Source organism: Canis aureus, chromosome 30 (genome assembly GCF_053574225.1).
Source record: "Canis aureus isolate CA01 chromosome 30, VMU_Caureus_v.1.0, whole genome shotgun sequence".
In the NCBI taxonomy this organism is placed as follows: domain Eukaryota; kingdom Metazoa; phylum Chordata; class Mammalia; order Carnivora; family Canidae; genus Canis; species Canis aureus.
In genome coordinates, this window is record NC_135640.1 from 29,311,074 (window position 1) to 29,329,437 (window position 18,364).

An 18,364-nucleotide genomic window follows, 5' to 3' on the forward strand; every position below is an offset into this window, starting at 1 on the left:
TTGCTGTTTGCAAGTGTGTACTTGATGCACAGCAATTCCACTTTCCTGAGACTCAGAATGAGAGGAAAGGCAATGAGAAGGAGGCGGCAAGGAGAAAAAGCTAAATAAAGAGCTTGTTTATAAATGGTCCTGTTGGTGAGTAGGAATTTTGAGTGGATAGTATTGATTGGGGGGGGGGGGCTGCTTTCTTAATAGAATGAATAGAAATAGAATGAATAGAAATAGAATGAAGTCAGAAAATACAGAGCTCTGGGTCACTAAGAACTGAGAAAAACAGTCAAAATAAGGAGGGAAAAAAGCCTGAATGTCACACTATTCTGATATAGCCTGATGACAAAAAGAAAGGCAGTTTAAAGGCACAGTTAGGGTCAAGTGTATAGGGGTACTTTCACCCTGTATGTTTGTGAGAACTTTTGGATGCTGCTGACATGTTTTGTCTCCCATTGGCTGTGATCAAATCAGTAGGATAAATAACCTATTTGGTCATCAACATTATCTTATTCTACTCATCAGCATCACTGCCTAGACAGACCAACAGACCCAGGGATATGGAAATTCACTTCCCTCTGCCGCTTAGATTGCTCTGCTGTCTCCAATATCACCCAACAGATGTGTGCCCCAGAGCAGAGGAATGGAACAATTTTCTTATTCGTTGTTAGAATGACAAGTAGTCATTTATTAAATAGCCATTCTACCGAGGTATTCATTTCACTTAGTGACCAGTAATAAGAAATGCACCTCCAAAGGTGAGCAACTTATCTTTTAAAACTTGATACCCCAAGCAACATCTTCTTTAGTTTTTTAAACCATGGTCTCCATCCTGGTGCTATTGACATTTTGAGGTAACTCTTGTTAGAACTGTCTGCATACTGTAGGATGTTTAGTGGCATCCATGAACTCTACCCACTTTACATTAACAGTATTTTCCACCCTCGGTTGTGGCAACCAAAATATCCAAATGTTACCTGAAAGATAAAATCTCTCCTAGTTGAGAATCACTGATTTAGAGCACTAAAGTGTCAAAGCATAATATTACTTCACATACTGTTAATATACTATCTTCTGTGGTAGGACATATGGAAAGAGAGCCTTGGCCATTATTTGAAATAGCTTAATACTTGGCCAAACTTTGGAAAATAATCTGGGATCTGGTAATGATACACTTTATAAGGTGTGAAGTATGGAGAAAATATTTATTTCATAACGAATGTATAAATACCCACATGTGAGAGAATCCATTCATTCAGTTTGACTATATGGGTGTGCCTCATGGATCTTTGAGTCTTTTCTAGCTTGGGTTATTTTCCCAAGCTTGCTTTATAATTATGACAGGGAAAGAGTCACCTGGCATTAATCAAAACCAGAGTGGACAAGGACAGAGAGCTGGCATGAAGAAATATTTCCTATAGAAATTCCTGGAGGGAAAACAAAAATTGATCAGGGGAAAAAGTTCACTGAGTTTTGTTGAAAGATGAAAAAGATTGAAAACAAGTGGGGGACATACAAAAGCAATTATTTTTTTACATGGTCTATCTAGGGATATCAAATGTTTAAGCCAACAGAAAGATAAAATAGCTGCGTTTCAAATTCAGCATCAAAGGTATTTAGAAAATATAATCTACTGAAAGGTATAAAAAGCCTTTGAAGAATTGTGTAAAGTGGAATGGTTAAATATAGAGTTATCTCAGAAAATAAAACCTAAGCTGAATCATCAGTGGTAGTATAAATATTTCATGCCTCTAGACTCTACATGTTAGTAATCTTTCTTTTCATAGTTATTTCTAGAATGTTTTTTAACTCTCTAAAGTTTTTTAAAATAAATTTTATCAAATTTTCGAAGTATTTTTCTTTGTTCCTGAGGATTACGCAATCTTGTTTCACCCCAGTATTTATTATTTGCTACAATAGTTCCTAGCTAACTTTTTTCTGTTTTGCGTAATGGAATATTCCAAGAGTCAAGTATCTGGACACCATTTTACTCTTCCTGTTGAAGCATTTTAGATTTACTAGCTGAGCTGTTGCTTTTGTTGTAATATAATTCAGGGAAAACAGGTAAACAAACATTTTGTGTTGTCTGAAATACTATGAAAATTAATATAAAAATCATCTTGTTGTCTTTTAAAAGTACCTTAAAAAATTAGAAGATATTCATTTGCAGTGGCTTTTTGAGGAAGAACTCGACAGAATGGAGCACTAGGCAAAACTAAAATAATACTTTGATGTTCTTAACCTATGTTTACCTCTAGAGCATACATGTCAATCTGAGACTGACCTAGATCTGTTGTGAATTCAGTAGTTCTCAAACTTACCTTGCAATCACAAAGAGTACACAACTGACTCCCAAGCAGGCTAAGAGCACATACATCCAAATGTCAGGAGACAGGGGGTTGAGGAAGGAGAAGACTCCTGGATTGGTACCATTGGGCTTCCTGTAGAGAATGCTGATGCCCAGTGTCATGAAGGGCTTGGAGAAGTCAATGACCTTCTCCCGAACGTAGGTAATGGTAAGAGGAGCCACTGCCAGGTCAGCCTTCTGCAAAATCAAGTTCAAAATCATTGTCTTAGTAGTCTCGCTTCTCAGCAAATGTCTGGACTATATTTCTGGTCCTTCTGATCTATATTTCTCAATTCCAAATGTTTCTCATGCAAGAAGCTTCTGTGATAATTGGCTCTAGTATGAAAACAGTTGACTTCCACAGTTATGCTTGTGAAATAGTATTTATTAGCAAAGAGAAACCAGAAAGTATGAAAACACACACACACACAGACAGATGTATATATATTCTGGCACTGAATGAAGGAAGAAATTAGAGGAAGATGTCTTTAAAAAGGGCATGTGAGCAGAACAAGGAAGGAACCATTTGGTCATAAAATCAGCTGAGAAGATGCGGCTTTTGCTCTGAGCTGCAAACTGTAGAAGTGTTTATCGAATTAAAGAATTATTCAGGTTTATTCTTCAGCTTGATGGATGGACCCATAAATTTTTGTCCTCAATTTGTGTCCTTACTTGCCCTTCTATGTAAGCAAACTCCATTTCCTTGTTGTTTTCTCGGACTTTTTAGGCCATTATTAGAATTCATAAAAAAGGTAACATTTCTTCTGACATTGACTCAATCATTTTTTTCTCTTTTACTTCTCGCTAAGCATTTTGTCAGACACTTAAAACCCATATATGAGATATATTTTTGCTTACATGATCTATAAGTTCTTTGACCATTCCATTCCACTCTCCTTTGTCATTCTGGGCTCCATATTTGCCATCGGGGACGAGTTTGACATCATAAATGAACCCCAAGATGTTTGACAATTCCTTCAACAGATCCAGGCAATACCCTTCAAATCTGTCATTTCCATATAAGGGCTTATCAGATTTCCTATACATAACATAGGGCTCTTCCTACAGGAAACAAATCAAATACAAAAACCCTGTTATAATGGAAGGTAGAATTTACTTATATAAGCTCCATCCAAAGTCAGAAGGTGCAAAATATTTGAAAATGATTATTAAGATTTCAGAGAAAGGAAGTTAGTTCCTCACCTTCCTGCCTTCCCTAAACTCATTTTCCCTATGCCCTCTACCAATACCGAACATTTCCTGTATTAATTTCTCTCCCTCTTCAGTGTGTTGATAAGAATGTTTTCCTCTGCTGCTAAGGGCAAGGCTGTGAGTGAATAGTATGACAGAGACACAGTCACATTTGAACTTGAGGTCCAGCAATAAAGGACCAGAAATCTGAATGTTTGGTTTTCATTTGTCTCTACACCCAGACTTTCTTTGCATGACCTGCCACCCTCCCTCTTGGCTTTTACATAAGGGCTTTGTCTACTAAGAAAAAGGAAATTTAAATCAGCAAATATACCCTCTTTTCAAACTTCCTATCTACTAAATATTCTCATTTCCTCATCTCACAGTTAAATTTCATCTCAGTTTCACTATTCACTTTTATCTAGATATTTTGGTTGGTTTCCTTCAGGGTATCTTATTCAAAGACTATTTCTATGTCTTCTTATATTACAAGTTCCGTTTTCTTATTTGAACTCACCTCACATTTCATATTTGGTTATTCTTTGCTTATACTTTTACATAATAAATCCCTATTCTATGAATAATGGACATTTCCTTACAACCATGTATCTTTAACCTTATTCTCATTTGGCTAAACGAAAATTTATTTTATTTTTTAACATTATAATAGTTACTGCATTACTGATATGTTCTTTTACTTCTCATTATACATTTTCTTCAGACATTTAAGACCCATTTAGGTTTATCCTCAAACAAACTAATAGAAATAGAAAACTCTACCTTTCTATGAGATAGTTGCTGAGGAAGTAGTCACCAGAAAAACAAAACCATTTTTATTATGGATGAACAATTCTCAAAAGTTAATGGACTGAATCAAATAAAGCAGGAATGTCTGAAAGTGAAGATTTTAGAGGTGGCCTCTCCTGTCCTTGATTCCTTGGGTTAGGATTGGAAAAGGGAAAGAATGCACAATCTGGGGATATACCATGTCTGGATAGGGATATTATCAGGGCTCTAATAGGAAGGAGGAAGTACCCTTAACTGGCCTTTTGAAAAACTTCTTAGTAAAGGCGTTATTTATAAAGGAGTGATCAGGGCAAAGGGAGCCAATAGGAATGAAGGTGGGAGGAATGGTGGGGTATAAACATCCAGGGACCAACATAATCAGGAAACTTATAGCACTTAGGGCTAAATCAGGTAGGAGGAAAGAGTGCTCCTGGAGTCCAGGACAGCAGAACTCTGGAAGCAAGATCATGGACAGAATAGGAGCTGTGGTTATGAAGGACAGAGGTTCTGAGAAAACCATTGGAGGCAGGGGAAGTAATGTTCTTATTTCTCTTTTTCTACTTCTTTAGTCCCTTGCCAGAATCTCTCCTCAGTTGAAACCAACCAGCAGCCAGTTGAAACCAACCAGCAGCCAGAGAGCAAGGGAGACTAGCTGAGTGGGGCCAGAGAGTGGGAGCAAGACAGAGCTGAGAATGGATTGAAGGTGGGAGATATTCAGAACATTGATGGAAGCTTCTAATTCAACGCAATTATGGACATATACAAACATAAATTTTTCGTGTCCTAATTAAAAATAAACATTTGCAGACAAAGTTGTTGGCATGAAAAAGATGCTGAAGAATTCTTCAAACTCTACCGGGGGAATCTGGATAAGATACCCTGAGTTCCACATAGTCAACTTACCAAAATGGTGGTGACGATGAGCGTTCGGTTGGCTAGTGAATCAGTGATATTGTTGGACCTGTCTTTGTTGCCATCAGTCATGTTAAGCCCACTGTTGGAGTTCCAAATCCCAATCTACACAGAACACAATACATCAGAGGCTGCTGGTTGTCAGTGACCCCATTTACATTAAGGAGTAGCCCCTTCTATACCAGGAATGGACATAAAAGCTTAGAGTCTGGGGAGAAGACACCAGGGGATCACACTGAAGCTACTCACTGTGGGAAAATGAACAATGAAGGAATGAGTGTGCCCACGGGACAGGGAAAATTAGTGTCATTTGAGATACAGTAGGGAGAGGTCTTTTTCTTTGTTAATTTATTAAACTCACTATTCTTTTTTAAATTAAGAATTCTTAAATGCAGATTTTTCTTCCAATATGTGTTTGTTGAGCACCTATGCTATGCCATACCTTGCTTGAGGCCTTGGATGACATAACAATGAATAAAAGAGAAAATTTTCTTCTCTAGTGGAGCTTACATTCTAGTGATACAAAACTTATGTTGCCAAAGTGGTACCATTGGTGTTTCTAAAATTGATAAGGAATGGGACGAAAGGAGCAAGGTGGATGATGGAGAGATGGGGCATATATAAGGGAAAAAATAAATGGAAGAAAAAAAGTGTGGATAAATAGTAGACTAAGTTCTGATCCTGTCTTCATTGAGGAGCCAGTGCTGGGCAGGCGTGCCTGCCATGAACTGTAGTAGCACTGCTCAGACCTCTGTTATGGGCTTATCCTCTGTTAATCTTCTGTTTACTTGTTATGTCTGTGCACTTGACTATGAACTCCTTTAGTGAGGGTATTCTTTTTTATTGTTTATTGATCTATCACAGAACCACTCATGGTGATTAGTAGTCAGTGAAACCCAACGATATTTTAAAAAGTAATGATTTACGGTTTTCTCCAGTGGCCAAGTCACTCCTGGGTTAGATGGCCCTAAAGAAGTACATTGATTTGTTTAGCTTTTGGAGGAACTCAGGAGAAAAGCCTCAGGGAAATGAACTATTTATCTGAAGCCTTCTATAGGCATTTATTGCCAGCCTGGTGAGACAAACGGAATGCAGACATATTTCAGAGCCAGGCAAAGCCAACAACTATGTGACCTTGGGCAAGCTGGTAACCTTTCTGAGCTTTGGTTCTCTAACCATAAAGTACATCATCTGGATATTGAGAAGACCAAATGAGAAGATCCACATGAAAGTGTTGGTAATTGTTAAAAGCTACACATTGATAATAAAGGGCATTCAAATAACTGGCCCAGTAACTTCTTCAAGCTTGCCCTGTTGTGAAGGATTTTGGATTGTGAGGGAGTTATTTATTTATTTATTTATTTATTTATTTATTTAAATTTAGAGGCAGATGAAGTATAGGATCCATGAAGGACAGGGACAGTTGAGGAACACTAACACTTGGACAGACTCTGGGATGGATGAAGTAGACCTATACTTGATCCCTGACCACATTTTCCCAATGGGAGGAATGGGAAGAACACATTGCCCGCCTGGGCAGAAAGTCTTGCAGACAGACTTTTGTCCAGATCCTAGCTTTGCAATGTCTCAGCAATGTGATCTTGGGTAAGTTCATTAACCCTGCTGTGCCTCAATTCCTCATCAGAAAAATGGAGATAGGAGGGCTTTTTTGATGATTAAATAACACCAGTGGGAATGTTAGACCTCTTTCCTTTTCTGTTTCTTTACTTAGATTTATTGCTTAAATACAGCAGCTGGAAATTCATTTAGCTTGACAAATACTCTTTTAAGACATGTAAATTTTTTGAGGAAGTTTCAAGGACTATCACACATTCACACATCAGTGCGAACTATTTCAATGTCACTCTTTCCTTTCTATACTTAGTAAGAGTTAGTTGGCCAATGAAATAAGGAGACAGATCTAGGTAAATGGGGGCTTTGGAAGTATTTTGAGCCTGACTGTAATGAGGTTACTAGATGTAGGCTTGGGTTGTAGGACAAAAGCTCTAATAACCATTCAGTCTTTCTACTGTCAAGGGTGATGCCTGTCATAGAACACACACAATGCACATAACATCTTTATGTTGAAGAATCTTCAGATTTCCTTGGTTGTCTTTAAACCCAGGAGAGGACAACTTTTTCTCCTCTCTCTTCTCAACCTGTACCTCTTTTTCCACTTTTTTGAGGCAAATACCCTTGTTTCTAGGAAATATAACTCAGGCTAAACACACTTGGAGTCTATTGGTTTTCATCCAAAGCTATGCTTTAGGTTGTAAGCAATTGACTTCGAACTCAATGAAGGCTGTAAGTTGGGCTCTGGCTATACTTCTAATTAAAACTTGACTTAGGCACTGGGGAGAATGGAACCTAACTTTTAATTAAGTAGAAAAGTGGAGAAAATAACTGTGTTTATAGCTAATTTGTTAAGTAATGGAAGGTGTTTTCTTTAACTAATTTCTATTAATGTCAAGGGTGTATTTAAAGGAACTCTACTAATATTTGAAAATGGCAGTGTTGTACAGCCTCACAATATCATTCTCTTTTAACATACAAACTTGAAACTGTAGACAAATGCACTCCACAGCTCAATGTCTGGCTTTTATTTCTTTTGCCAGCCCCGCCAAAAGTAAGGAGGTCAGATACCATTGCTGCAGCATTTCCGGTCAACTGAGTCCTAGAGTCCCATTTAATGTGAATTTTCTTTCATAAGAGGAGAAAATGGAGAATATTTTTTCCTACTATTTGTGTAATAGAGCTCCCTTCAAATCTGGACTAAAAGAGTATCAAACTACAGTCTTGACTGTAGTCAAGGTTATTCCCACGTTATTCCTAGGAAGTGGACAGTATACATACGCAGTTTGAATGACCACAGCCTTCGGTTTCAAATTGTTTAATTAGCAAAACAGAATTCGTGTGTGTGTGTGTGTGTGTGTGCATGTTTTGAAGCTAGTCAACTTGCTTTACCTGTTATTCAAATAGACACATCAGCTTTTCAGAAGAAGCAAGATCTTATGAGTCATGTGCGTTGGGGGGCGAGGGATACAGTTTTCCAGATGCCTAGACATCTAGCATTTCAGTGTTGTTCTCTGACCTTGGAGGAGTGCCTCCAGGAAGCACAGCCTCAATTTTCAAACCATAGAGCAAAAGCAGACAGCAGTAATTTACCAGTGAGAAGTAGCAGAGGGTGGATCAATTATTCGTGGGGAGGAACACTCAAGAGCTAAATTGTCTGGTCCTGCCTTCTTTCACTTTGTAAACGGGCATGTGGGAGCAGCCATTTATTATCTAGGACAACCAAGGGAAGCCTCTGAAAATGAGTGGCCAAATGACAGTAAGCAAACTTTTTTAAAAAAAAAAGCGACACAAGAGGGTGTTCAGAGGGTGACTAGTATCCATTTTCCAAACCTACCGAGTGATTCACATAAAGTCAAAATCCAACATTGCTGAGTGAAATATCAAGTATTTAGGAAAGAAAATAAGACTCGTCTGTTTTTTGTATCATGAGACTTATGAACACATATTCACAGACTTTGCAAAGATCGCTACATCCTCTTTTGGAAAAAAATTCTGGTGGACTCTTCCACCCTCAATACGGTCAGCATGCAAAGAGCTTTCCGAATTTGAATGTGAGTCTTGTTGGAAAGGGACAGTAGGTCTTACGTGCTAGAGCTCAGGTTACTGTAAATTGTTGATAAGAAGTCATAACACAAAACAGCACATCACAGTATATGCAACTTACAGTGTGGGCAATGATAGGTCTGCAGGAAGGAAGAGGCACAAAGGCATGGAGCTGTATCCCAAGGAAGTGTGTGCGGGTAATTATTGCAGTTTAGTGACAAATAGAGGACATTCCCCTCCCTTGCATGTGATTTCAGAGCTTGGATTCCATTCCCTAGGATATTTGGTTTGAATTAATTCAACATTGCATAAAGTGCCTGGAGTCTCAAGCTGGATTAGTGGAATAAGCTTCTTTCTGGGCACCAGTTAGGTTCATCTATTTATTAGCAGTGAGGAAACGAGATTGCCTTCTTTCTCTCTGCCTTTGGTAGCCTGATTCATTGAAGATTAAATCAAGGTTATTAAACCTATGTATTTTAAACTTAAAAGGACATTTTTGAAATCATCGACTGAGTACTACCAAGAGAGAGACAAGCTTTTGGACCACAGGGAACGACTGTTTACACTCTCCATGACTTACGTGATGATTTGCAAGATAAAAGTGAACCTGACAAAACCGCTCAAGTCAAACAACCTGAAATAATTCAAGGTGCATCTGTCAATCAGATATTTTAGCAATTAGGTTGAGAGAGTGAGAGAGAGAGAAAATGAAAGACAATGTTTGCATATCACTGGGATGTTTTCCTGAACCAAATGTTTTTAATGCCTAACATTTGCTTATACAATAAATCTGTGCACATTCATTGACAACATGATACTGTACAATAAGCTATGAAATAGGAGGTGTTAGAATTTACAAGATCATCTCATTTCCCTTCCAACATCTCTAATGTTTTTGTCCTCTGGAAACTGGTTCTGAAACGAATTGCCAGACAATATGCACTGACAAAGATCCTACGCAAAACAAAGCTAGCTCCTAAGAGAATGGAATTTCTGAAAATGGCTCCTGTTTTATGGTGGTGACATTGAGGGAGATGTCTTATCCTGGCCTTTTGAGCCTTAGCCTATCTGACTAGTGTGATGGATCAAATCTACTGCTGTTTTCATGCCCCGTAGGGAAAATATTTAGTGATTTGAGAAGAAATATAAATGGACCAGTGTCTGCCTCTATTGCAGTAACCTGCTTTCAGCCCTTACTGGGATTGAGCCTGCTTGGGAGAAACAAAAATAACCGAGGGGGAAATATTTAATCCATCACTACTTAATCCATCTCAGGCTGTTTTCAATTCTTGGGTCATGTGGTTGCAAGACAACATATTCAGTCACCCCGTTCTCCTTTCATATCGACTGTATCACCTCTAAACTGCAATTAGGAGATTTACAGGTCTGGCAAAACTGCAGAGGCCCAGGCCTCTTCTCTGACATTCCCCACCCCACCCCCAGGGGGCCTGCAGTTTTTGTCCGAGTACAAACCTTCTTCCACACTTTATATAAGTGTTTAGACACTTCTCCAGCAGCCTTGGTTTTCAGAGGGAAAAATAAAAATAGCACTTAATTAACATGGAGCATGGAACCCAGAAGGTATCACGGTGTGTGAGTGCTCAGCGTATGACATTCCCCACCCACCGTTTGGAACCTCACACGGTCATTCAACATGAAGCCTGAACAGAGACACAGCAAAGGGATGTACTAAGCACTTGGGTCTCACAGAAGCTACTTCCACTTGGTAGTACAGCCTGATGTTCACTTTTCCTTTCCCATACCAAAAAGAAAAGAAAAAAAGATATAAAGATCTTTTGAATATGCACAACTCTGCTGCAGAGTGAAAGGGTCTTCATCATTCTTTAGAAAGGCCTGTTCAAGGTATTCATAAACAGAATCAATCCTCACACGCACGCAGGCACACACACGTTATTCCTAAGCAAGAAGAAAGCACGCTACGCTTGATGACATGGTCTTTGATTATGGGCCTCCAGGCAGTAGGAACTTGAGTGGAAGTGAAAAGTGGGCTTTTTCTAACAATTTTCTCTGTGGACCCCGTGAGAGGCTGACATGAAAAGATTGGGCATCTCCTCCCGTGGCTCCTGAGAGAGATGGGCTGGCTTCCCCAATGCCTTAAGGCCCAGTCATTCCTTCCAGGAATGGAGCCCAAGTCACCTGAAGAAAGAAAAGTTATTGCAAACAATGAAGAGATAAGAAACAAATCGAGAAAACACTTTCATCTAATTTGATTTTGCCTTTGATGGAAAAACACCAATGGAGTGTGCATAATATTGCTGCGTATAAAATAGCTCTGAAGGCGGAACGATCGCTCCATCTCTTTCATCACACGTTGGAGCCAGAATGATGTTTCCTTAACAGCTTTTCTTCCCCCTTCAGTTCTATACATTAACAGGGTGGAGGGGGGAGAGAGGCATGCACAGGGGAGCAGACTTTTTTTTTTTTTTTTAAACAGCCTTTAGAGGCTTTCAGTTCCTAAAAGTATTCTTTTCTTTGGTGGCCACAGCCAGGATGGAGGTGAGATGGGGGCTCTGTGCTTGGCCAGACACGTTAAACTAACAAACCAGCAAATCTAAGTGAAGAGAACCCAGAGAGATAGAGAGAGACAGAGAAATAGAGAGAGACAGGGACAGAGAGAAATACAGAGTGATGGGTAGAGAGAGCCAGGGAGAGCCAGAGAGAGACAAGGAGAGACAAGTGGAGAGAGAGAGAGAGAGAGAGAGAGAGACAGAGACAGAGAACAGAGAGACAGAGAGCCAGGGAGAGACAGAGAGAGACAAAGACAGGTAGAGAGAGAGAGAGAGAAATACAGAGAGACAGAGAGCCAGGGAGAGAAAGAGAGACAAATAGAGAGAGAGAAGGACAGAGAGAAGGACAGAGAAAAATTCAGAGAGACAGAGAGAGACAAAGAGAGAGAGAAAGAGAGAGACAGGAAGAGAGAGGGCATTTTCAAAAAATGGGAACCTGCTCAGATAATGTGTACCCTCAAAGCCACAAACTAATTATTTTCCTCAAACATTTCCACACCAGTGGTCACCATCTATTACATTCGGCCTAATTAATCTTTGTTTTAATTAGGCTATTTGGGGACGGGACATAGTCAGGACCTTTAAAAAAAAAAATGTCTCAGTTAACAAAAGCAACAGAACAGAAATGGAAATCTTATCTCATTTTAAAAATCAACCCAACGTTTCAGTGAAGTGACTGGTTGCCAAACCCACTCTTCTATAGGCAACATACCTTCTTGTGCACTACAGTGAAAAAAAAATGTTGGATTACAGAGTTTGGATTTCAGATGATTGTTTTGGGTGTTTCAAAACCCTTTTTTTCTTTAACGTCCTAAAGGGCAAAATCTTCACAATATAAGTGTTAATTAATTCCAGCACATAACTGTGAATAATAAAATTAGTATAATAAAATACACTGTGGAGCCAAATTCTATTATTATTATTATTATCATCATTATTTAAATAGTCCACATTTGCATTACTCTAAATTAGCTAACATGGAACTTAGAACTTTGAGAGATTAAGAATTGCAACTAAAATAATCCTAAAATCAGAACCCAGCTTGAAAATGCTTTTTTTTCGGTGTATTTCTTCCTAAAATCAAGGACCCAGTAAGCCCTTTCTCTTCTACTTTAGTCTATCCCTCTATCAACCTCAAGCACAAATGAAAATTCATTTCTGAGTAAACCTGGACACCATTCCATAGATAAGTCGTTGGCAAACTCCTTGTTTTCTAAGTCTGAACTCAATTTCCAAAAACCTTTGAGAGGTGGGGCTAATGACACCTCACCCATAGGGCCAGATGCCTTAATTATGCCTGCTTTATAAACCAAGCACTTGATAAATGTTAGCATTGCTATCAATGACATACAATTTCAGAATCTAGCGTGTCAGCATCTATCAGCAGAGCAGGGGGCGAGAGAGCTAGAAAACTGGAAGTCAATGGACATGCTGAGAGAATCATTTTGTCCGTCTGCTCCTTGTAGGTGCAATTAAAATGCTTGTACAGTGCTCTTTATTTTATTCTTAAATTTATTATTGAGCAGGTTACCTTTTCAGTTCCTTCCTCTTTGAGGCTAATAATGTCCAGATCAAAATCCTTCCTCAAACCATCGGTTTTATTGAAAGTGATACGCCCAGTCAGGCCATCCCAGCGAGCCTATGGACAAAAGGAACGTGGCATTACTGTTTCACACTTATCATAATCCTCGCACCATCAAAATGGTAATACCTCAAATTCATCACGGTATCCAATTATTTGGTTTCATCGTGGTGTTAGAAAGCATTGCATTACTTCAGCAGCTCGATGGCAGGACACGTCCCCATTTTATTAGCACTCATTTATTTTGTGAGTCCAAATGTCTAAAAATCAGTCAAATCTGTGACAGTGACAGTTTAAATGGGCAGTGTGGAAGGAAAGACTGTAAAACAGTCTGCACGAGGAGTAAACAAAGTCTGGGAAGCCTAGTATTCTGTTCTCCAAGGTCAAGTCAAATCCCTTTCAAGGTATTGCCCAGGGGAAGCATCCTGTCCCCCACTTTTTTTTCACTGTGAAAAGGGTATAAATAATCCAGGGATGTATTAACGAATTTTTAGAACGTTCAGGATTTAGGTCTTCCGATGTCATTTGGCTTAGTTTCCTGTCACTGCTGTCGCAAATTATCACAAACTGGGTGACTTAAAACAACAGAAATTTATTCCAAAATCAGCAACACTGGACAAAACCAAAGTGTCAGCAGGGCCATGCTCCCTCATGGAGACTCACGGGACACTCTGTTCTTGACTCTTCATATTTCTGGTGGCTGCCAGCAGTCCTGGTCCTGTGGCTCTATCTCTCCAGTCTCTGCCTCTGTGGTCACATTGCCTTCTCTTCTCTGCAGTCTTTCTACTTGTCTCTTATACATGTGATGACACTTAGGGCTCACGTAGATAATTTAGGATAGTCGTCGTATCTCAAAACTCCTTAATTTAATTATATATGCAGGTTTTTTTTTTTTTTTTTTTTTTGCCATGAAAGATAACATTTACACATTCTAGGGATTAGGACATGGATACCTTTTTGGGGAGTCATTATTCTGCCTACCACATACATCCACATCATTTTAAAAACTAAAAATCACAGCAGTCTCCCCTTCACAGAACTCACACTGGACGTCTTTGGTGGTTTCATTAAATAAAAACTAGTGGCCCCGGAATTTCTTGAGCTTCGATCTCTAGGTGATTTTTGGCAATCTTGACTAATTTGAGTTGGCTTACAAATGAGGATAGAGGGGGACTCAGTCTTTTGTATCTACCTAGCTGTTTTTTTTTTTTTCTCCTGACTTTACCAAAATCACTGGACATTGGTAAAATGTGAAGAAAATCCTGAAAGATATACTCTAACTGCTATGTTCACACCATGTGCACTGTTGACTCTATTTACCCATTTGGCCAAGAGTCAGAGCAAAGAGCATGAGTTTATTGCAGAGCTGGGTTTGAATTCAGGCAAGCCACTTAACCTGAACCTGGGTTGTCTCAAATCTGAGACACAAATCTGAGTGTCTGATGGGTTTCTGTGAGATTTAAGTGGCACTTCACACAATTCTTAACTCACTGAAAGCATAGAAAATGTAAACAATGATTATTTTGACAACTATCCCTTATTATACTTCCCACATTCCTCACAAACTCCAGGGTTTGACTTTTATTACCTCACCTGTGTAGTCTTTTCTGATCTCTTCGGTATTACATTTTACAAACCAACATCAGATTCATTGTCCCAAAATACAATTCTCATACTCATGCTATTTCCCCAGCATGTAAGGTACAATAACGGATTCATGCCGCCTATAAATTAGTCTACACCTTGACTTTACATTTGAGGTTGTGATGGTTAATTTTATGTGTCAACTTGACTGAGTCATGGGATATTCAGTTATCTGGCTAAATGTTATCTCTGGATATGTCTATGAGAGAGTTTCCATTTGAATCAGTAGATTGAATAAAGCAGATGTCCTCCCTAATGTGAGTGGGCATTATCTAATCCATTGAGGGCTTGACTAGAACAAAGAGGCATAGGAAGAGGAAATGTGCTCTCTCTGTCTGACTGATTGAAGCTGAGACATTGGTCTGCTATCAGGCAAGGATTTAACACCACTGGCACGGCTGGTTCTCGTCTTCTCTGTGCCAGAAACTATCTCAGAATATAGCACCTTGCAGTTTCCAGTTTAGTTGGAACCAGAACATTAATGTACTTCAATGAAGCAAAGATTAGCACATAGTGATTGAGGGAAGAAGTATGGGGAAGTAGTACTGATCCCAACTGCTCAGAAAGACAGACTCACCAAAAGACTCCTGTAGGAAAGAATGCCTAAGATCTCAAAGGATGAGAAATTGGCCGAGCAAAGATTTACAGCCTGAATAATAAAGCATGAAATACAGAAAAAGTTACGCCTGCCATGGATGGATCCATAATGCAAGGTAAGGAATGGTGAGAAATGGGCCAAGGAAAGAGGTGGATGGAGACGACTTCTTCTTCTTCTTCTTCTTCTTCTTCTTCTTCTTCTTCTTCTTCTTCTTCTTTTTTAAAGATTTTACTTATTTAATTGAGAGAGAGACAGAGCATGAGCAGGGGGAGGGACAATGGGAGAAAGAGAAGCAGACACCCTGGTAAGCAGGGAGCCCGATGCAGGACTCGATCCCAGGACCCCGGGAGCATGACTTGAGGTGAAGGCAGACAGTTAACCAACTGAGCCACCCAGGTGGCCTGAGAAATTGCTCTTAAGGGGTCATGAATCATGTTACTTTGCTTGGACTTCGCTCAATAGACATGTGGGAATCATCAGTATGCTTTAAGCTTAGGAGTGTCATGGGCAGATCTCTAGAGAGATCATTTTAGCAGAACTAGGGGAAGATGACTCAAAGATCACAAGCAGAGGATTGACTAGCAGGTAGTTCTCACAGAACAAAATGAAGCATATTCACATACCCACATATGAACATAGGGACAGCACAGCACAATTCCTTCATCTCCCTGTCTCACCATCTTGCACACCCTTAAGTATTAATGTAAATACTTCCCTAGCAGAGTGGCCAAGTTCATGAAGAAAGTATTGCCATTAAAGTTCCTACAGAAAGAATAGTGAATGGAATCAACAAAATTATCAGGGTCCATCTTAACCCAGACGTATTTTCTGGCTACCATGCAGATGGGATGGAAATCATGTCAGAGGTAAGTTTTATCACTTGATAATGCTGGAAGTTAAATTCCTATCAGGAAATGATACATGGGCACAAGAAGCCTTCAGCTCTCATCTAAGCCATCTCTATAGCCAAACTAGATGCCAGTTAGTCAAATGCAGTATCACATGAATACTTCAGATCCTTGAACTTTGCCTCCAGAGTTTATTGCCAAGGGAGGTCATAACGCCAAACGCTAGCCCCAGCTTTGAAAAAGAAATGGCATATTTTTACAGTTGACAGTAATACCTGTTGTTGTTACACTTGCTAAAATACAGGTAATCACATTCTCTGCACTGGGACAAGAAAAAAAATCAATATTGAATGTAAGTAGAGAGAGTTCTCTCCTGTGTATATTTAGGTACACCTCCTGGCATTGCAATCTCCTTTACCGCCTCACCATATCCCAATCCTACTTTTTGTTCTCTGGTCACTTATTATTTTGCAATTCAAAGGCTTGTTTCGTGGACTGATGAGTTAAATGAGTGTCACTAAGACGAACTACTGCATTAGTGTCATAGCATCTGTCTGAGAGTGGAAGATAATTTGTCCAAGACTTTGGTTGGGTGGAGATCTGTACTGTGTTAGGGGTTTGGACTCAATCATTTTTCAGGCCCACCCTTCACGCTTCTCAAATGTGCAGTTTAAACTCTCCTCCTGATCTGTGTGGAAGGAGGCAGTTTTCTTCATTAAAGTTCTACAGGATTTTCAGAAAGCTTTTTCCTACAGGCAACTTTTCCTTCTTGGGGGTCATGCTGTGAGTCAATTCGATACATTGTCCAGAGTTTAGGGAGCTCTCTGAAAATGGGCAGAATTGGTAGCATTTATCTCTTGATGTAGCATATTGCTCATAGCACGGTCTTAAAATCCAGTTCAGAAATCCAATTTCATTTCCACTAAATGTGTCTATTGTGTCCCTTTGTTTGGATTCTGTTGCATTGGTTTTATTCTTGAATTTAGTGTTCCAGTCACTGGTGCAGTGTAATTCCCACTTCTCGCTTCTCCTCCCTGCTCATCCAAGTGGCAAAAAAGTTCCTTTTTCATGCTCTAACAATGCTTCCTTCCTTGCCTCAAATATCTACAAAGACTCCCTGCCCGATTCTTTACTGAACTGAAATGCCTTTTAACCTTCAAAGTCAACCTTCTCTTACTGACATAATTGCCTTGTCTTTCTGCCCTTATCCCTAATGAGCATTTCTATATATGTTCTTTGTTTTGTTTTTCAAAGTAATGTTGATTAACATTTATTGATCACCAATGTATTATTGATTAGGGTGAACAGATAGTGACTAACTCCTGGGTATGAGGAATAAGATCCATAAGGAATCCATTTCCTGGGGCAAGGCTGAAGCATATACAATTTAGATAATGATATATAATTATATTAGTCATAATTACAATTTGTTTGCCTTATGTAGAAGCATTTGCACAGGGGACAATTACAGTATACTTAACTGAAAACAATACTTAAACTATTGTCCCTATTTTGGGAAATAGCTTTAATTTCTACCCTGCATAAGACTTCTTGACAACAATTGTCTAATAGCAAGTGAACCAAATGGTGTGACTTTTTTCTTTTCTCTTATCAAGCATGTTATCTGATGGCCAAGAGACAGAAATCAAGAGCTGAAAGAAGAAAAACAAAAGTTTTCATTAATGTCTTACTTTTATGCTCTTTCTCGAGATGATCTTTACTATCCAAATAAAAAATATATATATTTTAGTTTTGAGGAAGTAAGTGGCTAGTAGCTGCCTAACAATAGGCTCTTGTAATAGTCAATTTTAACTTCATTTTCTTAAAATGATTGTTATTGCTCTTTTTTTTTCCTGAAGGGGACTCAAATATATAGAAGCACATAAAGCCCCCTTTCTTAGAATTTTCCCTGATGCAGCCATTCCTGTTTACCATGGGGAATAAATTCTTTCTTATTGAAAGAGACTTCCTTTCTGAGAGCAGGAGAAAATGAGCTTTTCTAGTAGATATGATCTTTTAAGGACAATGGTTTCTAGCATTTTCATTTATGTATTAAGATATTATTCTTGTAAGAGCATTGTAAATAGAAGGTTCACAGCAAACCCAAATTCCTTTGGAATTAGATTAAGATGAGAAAGAAATTTTTAAATGACTATTCTATGTGTTATTGAAACTTATCAAAATTTGAAAATAAAGGAAAAAAATTAAAAAGACTGCATGGCCTTTGTTTGTCATAGTGGCCATTGTCTAAGAGGCTCATCCAAGGATGACTTGATTCTCTAGGGAAATGTATCTTAATTCCCAGACTCTGTAAAGTGTAAA

At 38.9% G+C, this 18,364-nt stretch overlaps 1 protein-coding gene across 6 annotated transcripts in view; it reads right to left on the reverse strand.

Annotated features, from left to right (window-relative positions):
• GRIK1 (glutamate ionotropic receptor kainate type subunit 1) overlaps positions 1-18,364 on the reverse strand; it is a 363,349-nt gene that overhangs the window by 42,264 nt on the left and 302,721 nt on the right. For 3 of the 6 annotated variants that reach the window (XM_077878933.1, XM_077878936.1, XM_077878937.1), the window contains exons 8-12: positions 12,902-13,009; positions 10,316-10,360; positions 5,216-5,329; positions 3,194-3,397; positions 2,310-2,533 (exon numbers count right to left, since the gene is read on the reverse strand). In XM_077878933.1, the coding sequence (XP_077735059.1) occupies positions 2,310-2,533; positions 3,194-3,397; positions 5,216-5,329; positions 10,316-10,360; positions 12,902-13,009 (695 nt within the window). The remainder of the gene's footprint in view (positions 1-2,309; positions 2,534-3,193; positions 3,398-5,215; positions 5,330-10,315; positions 10,361-12,901; positions 13,010-18,364) is intronic. The other 3 variants (XM_077878934.1, XM_077878938.1, XM_077878939.1) reach the window with 1 other exon arrangement.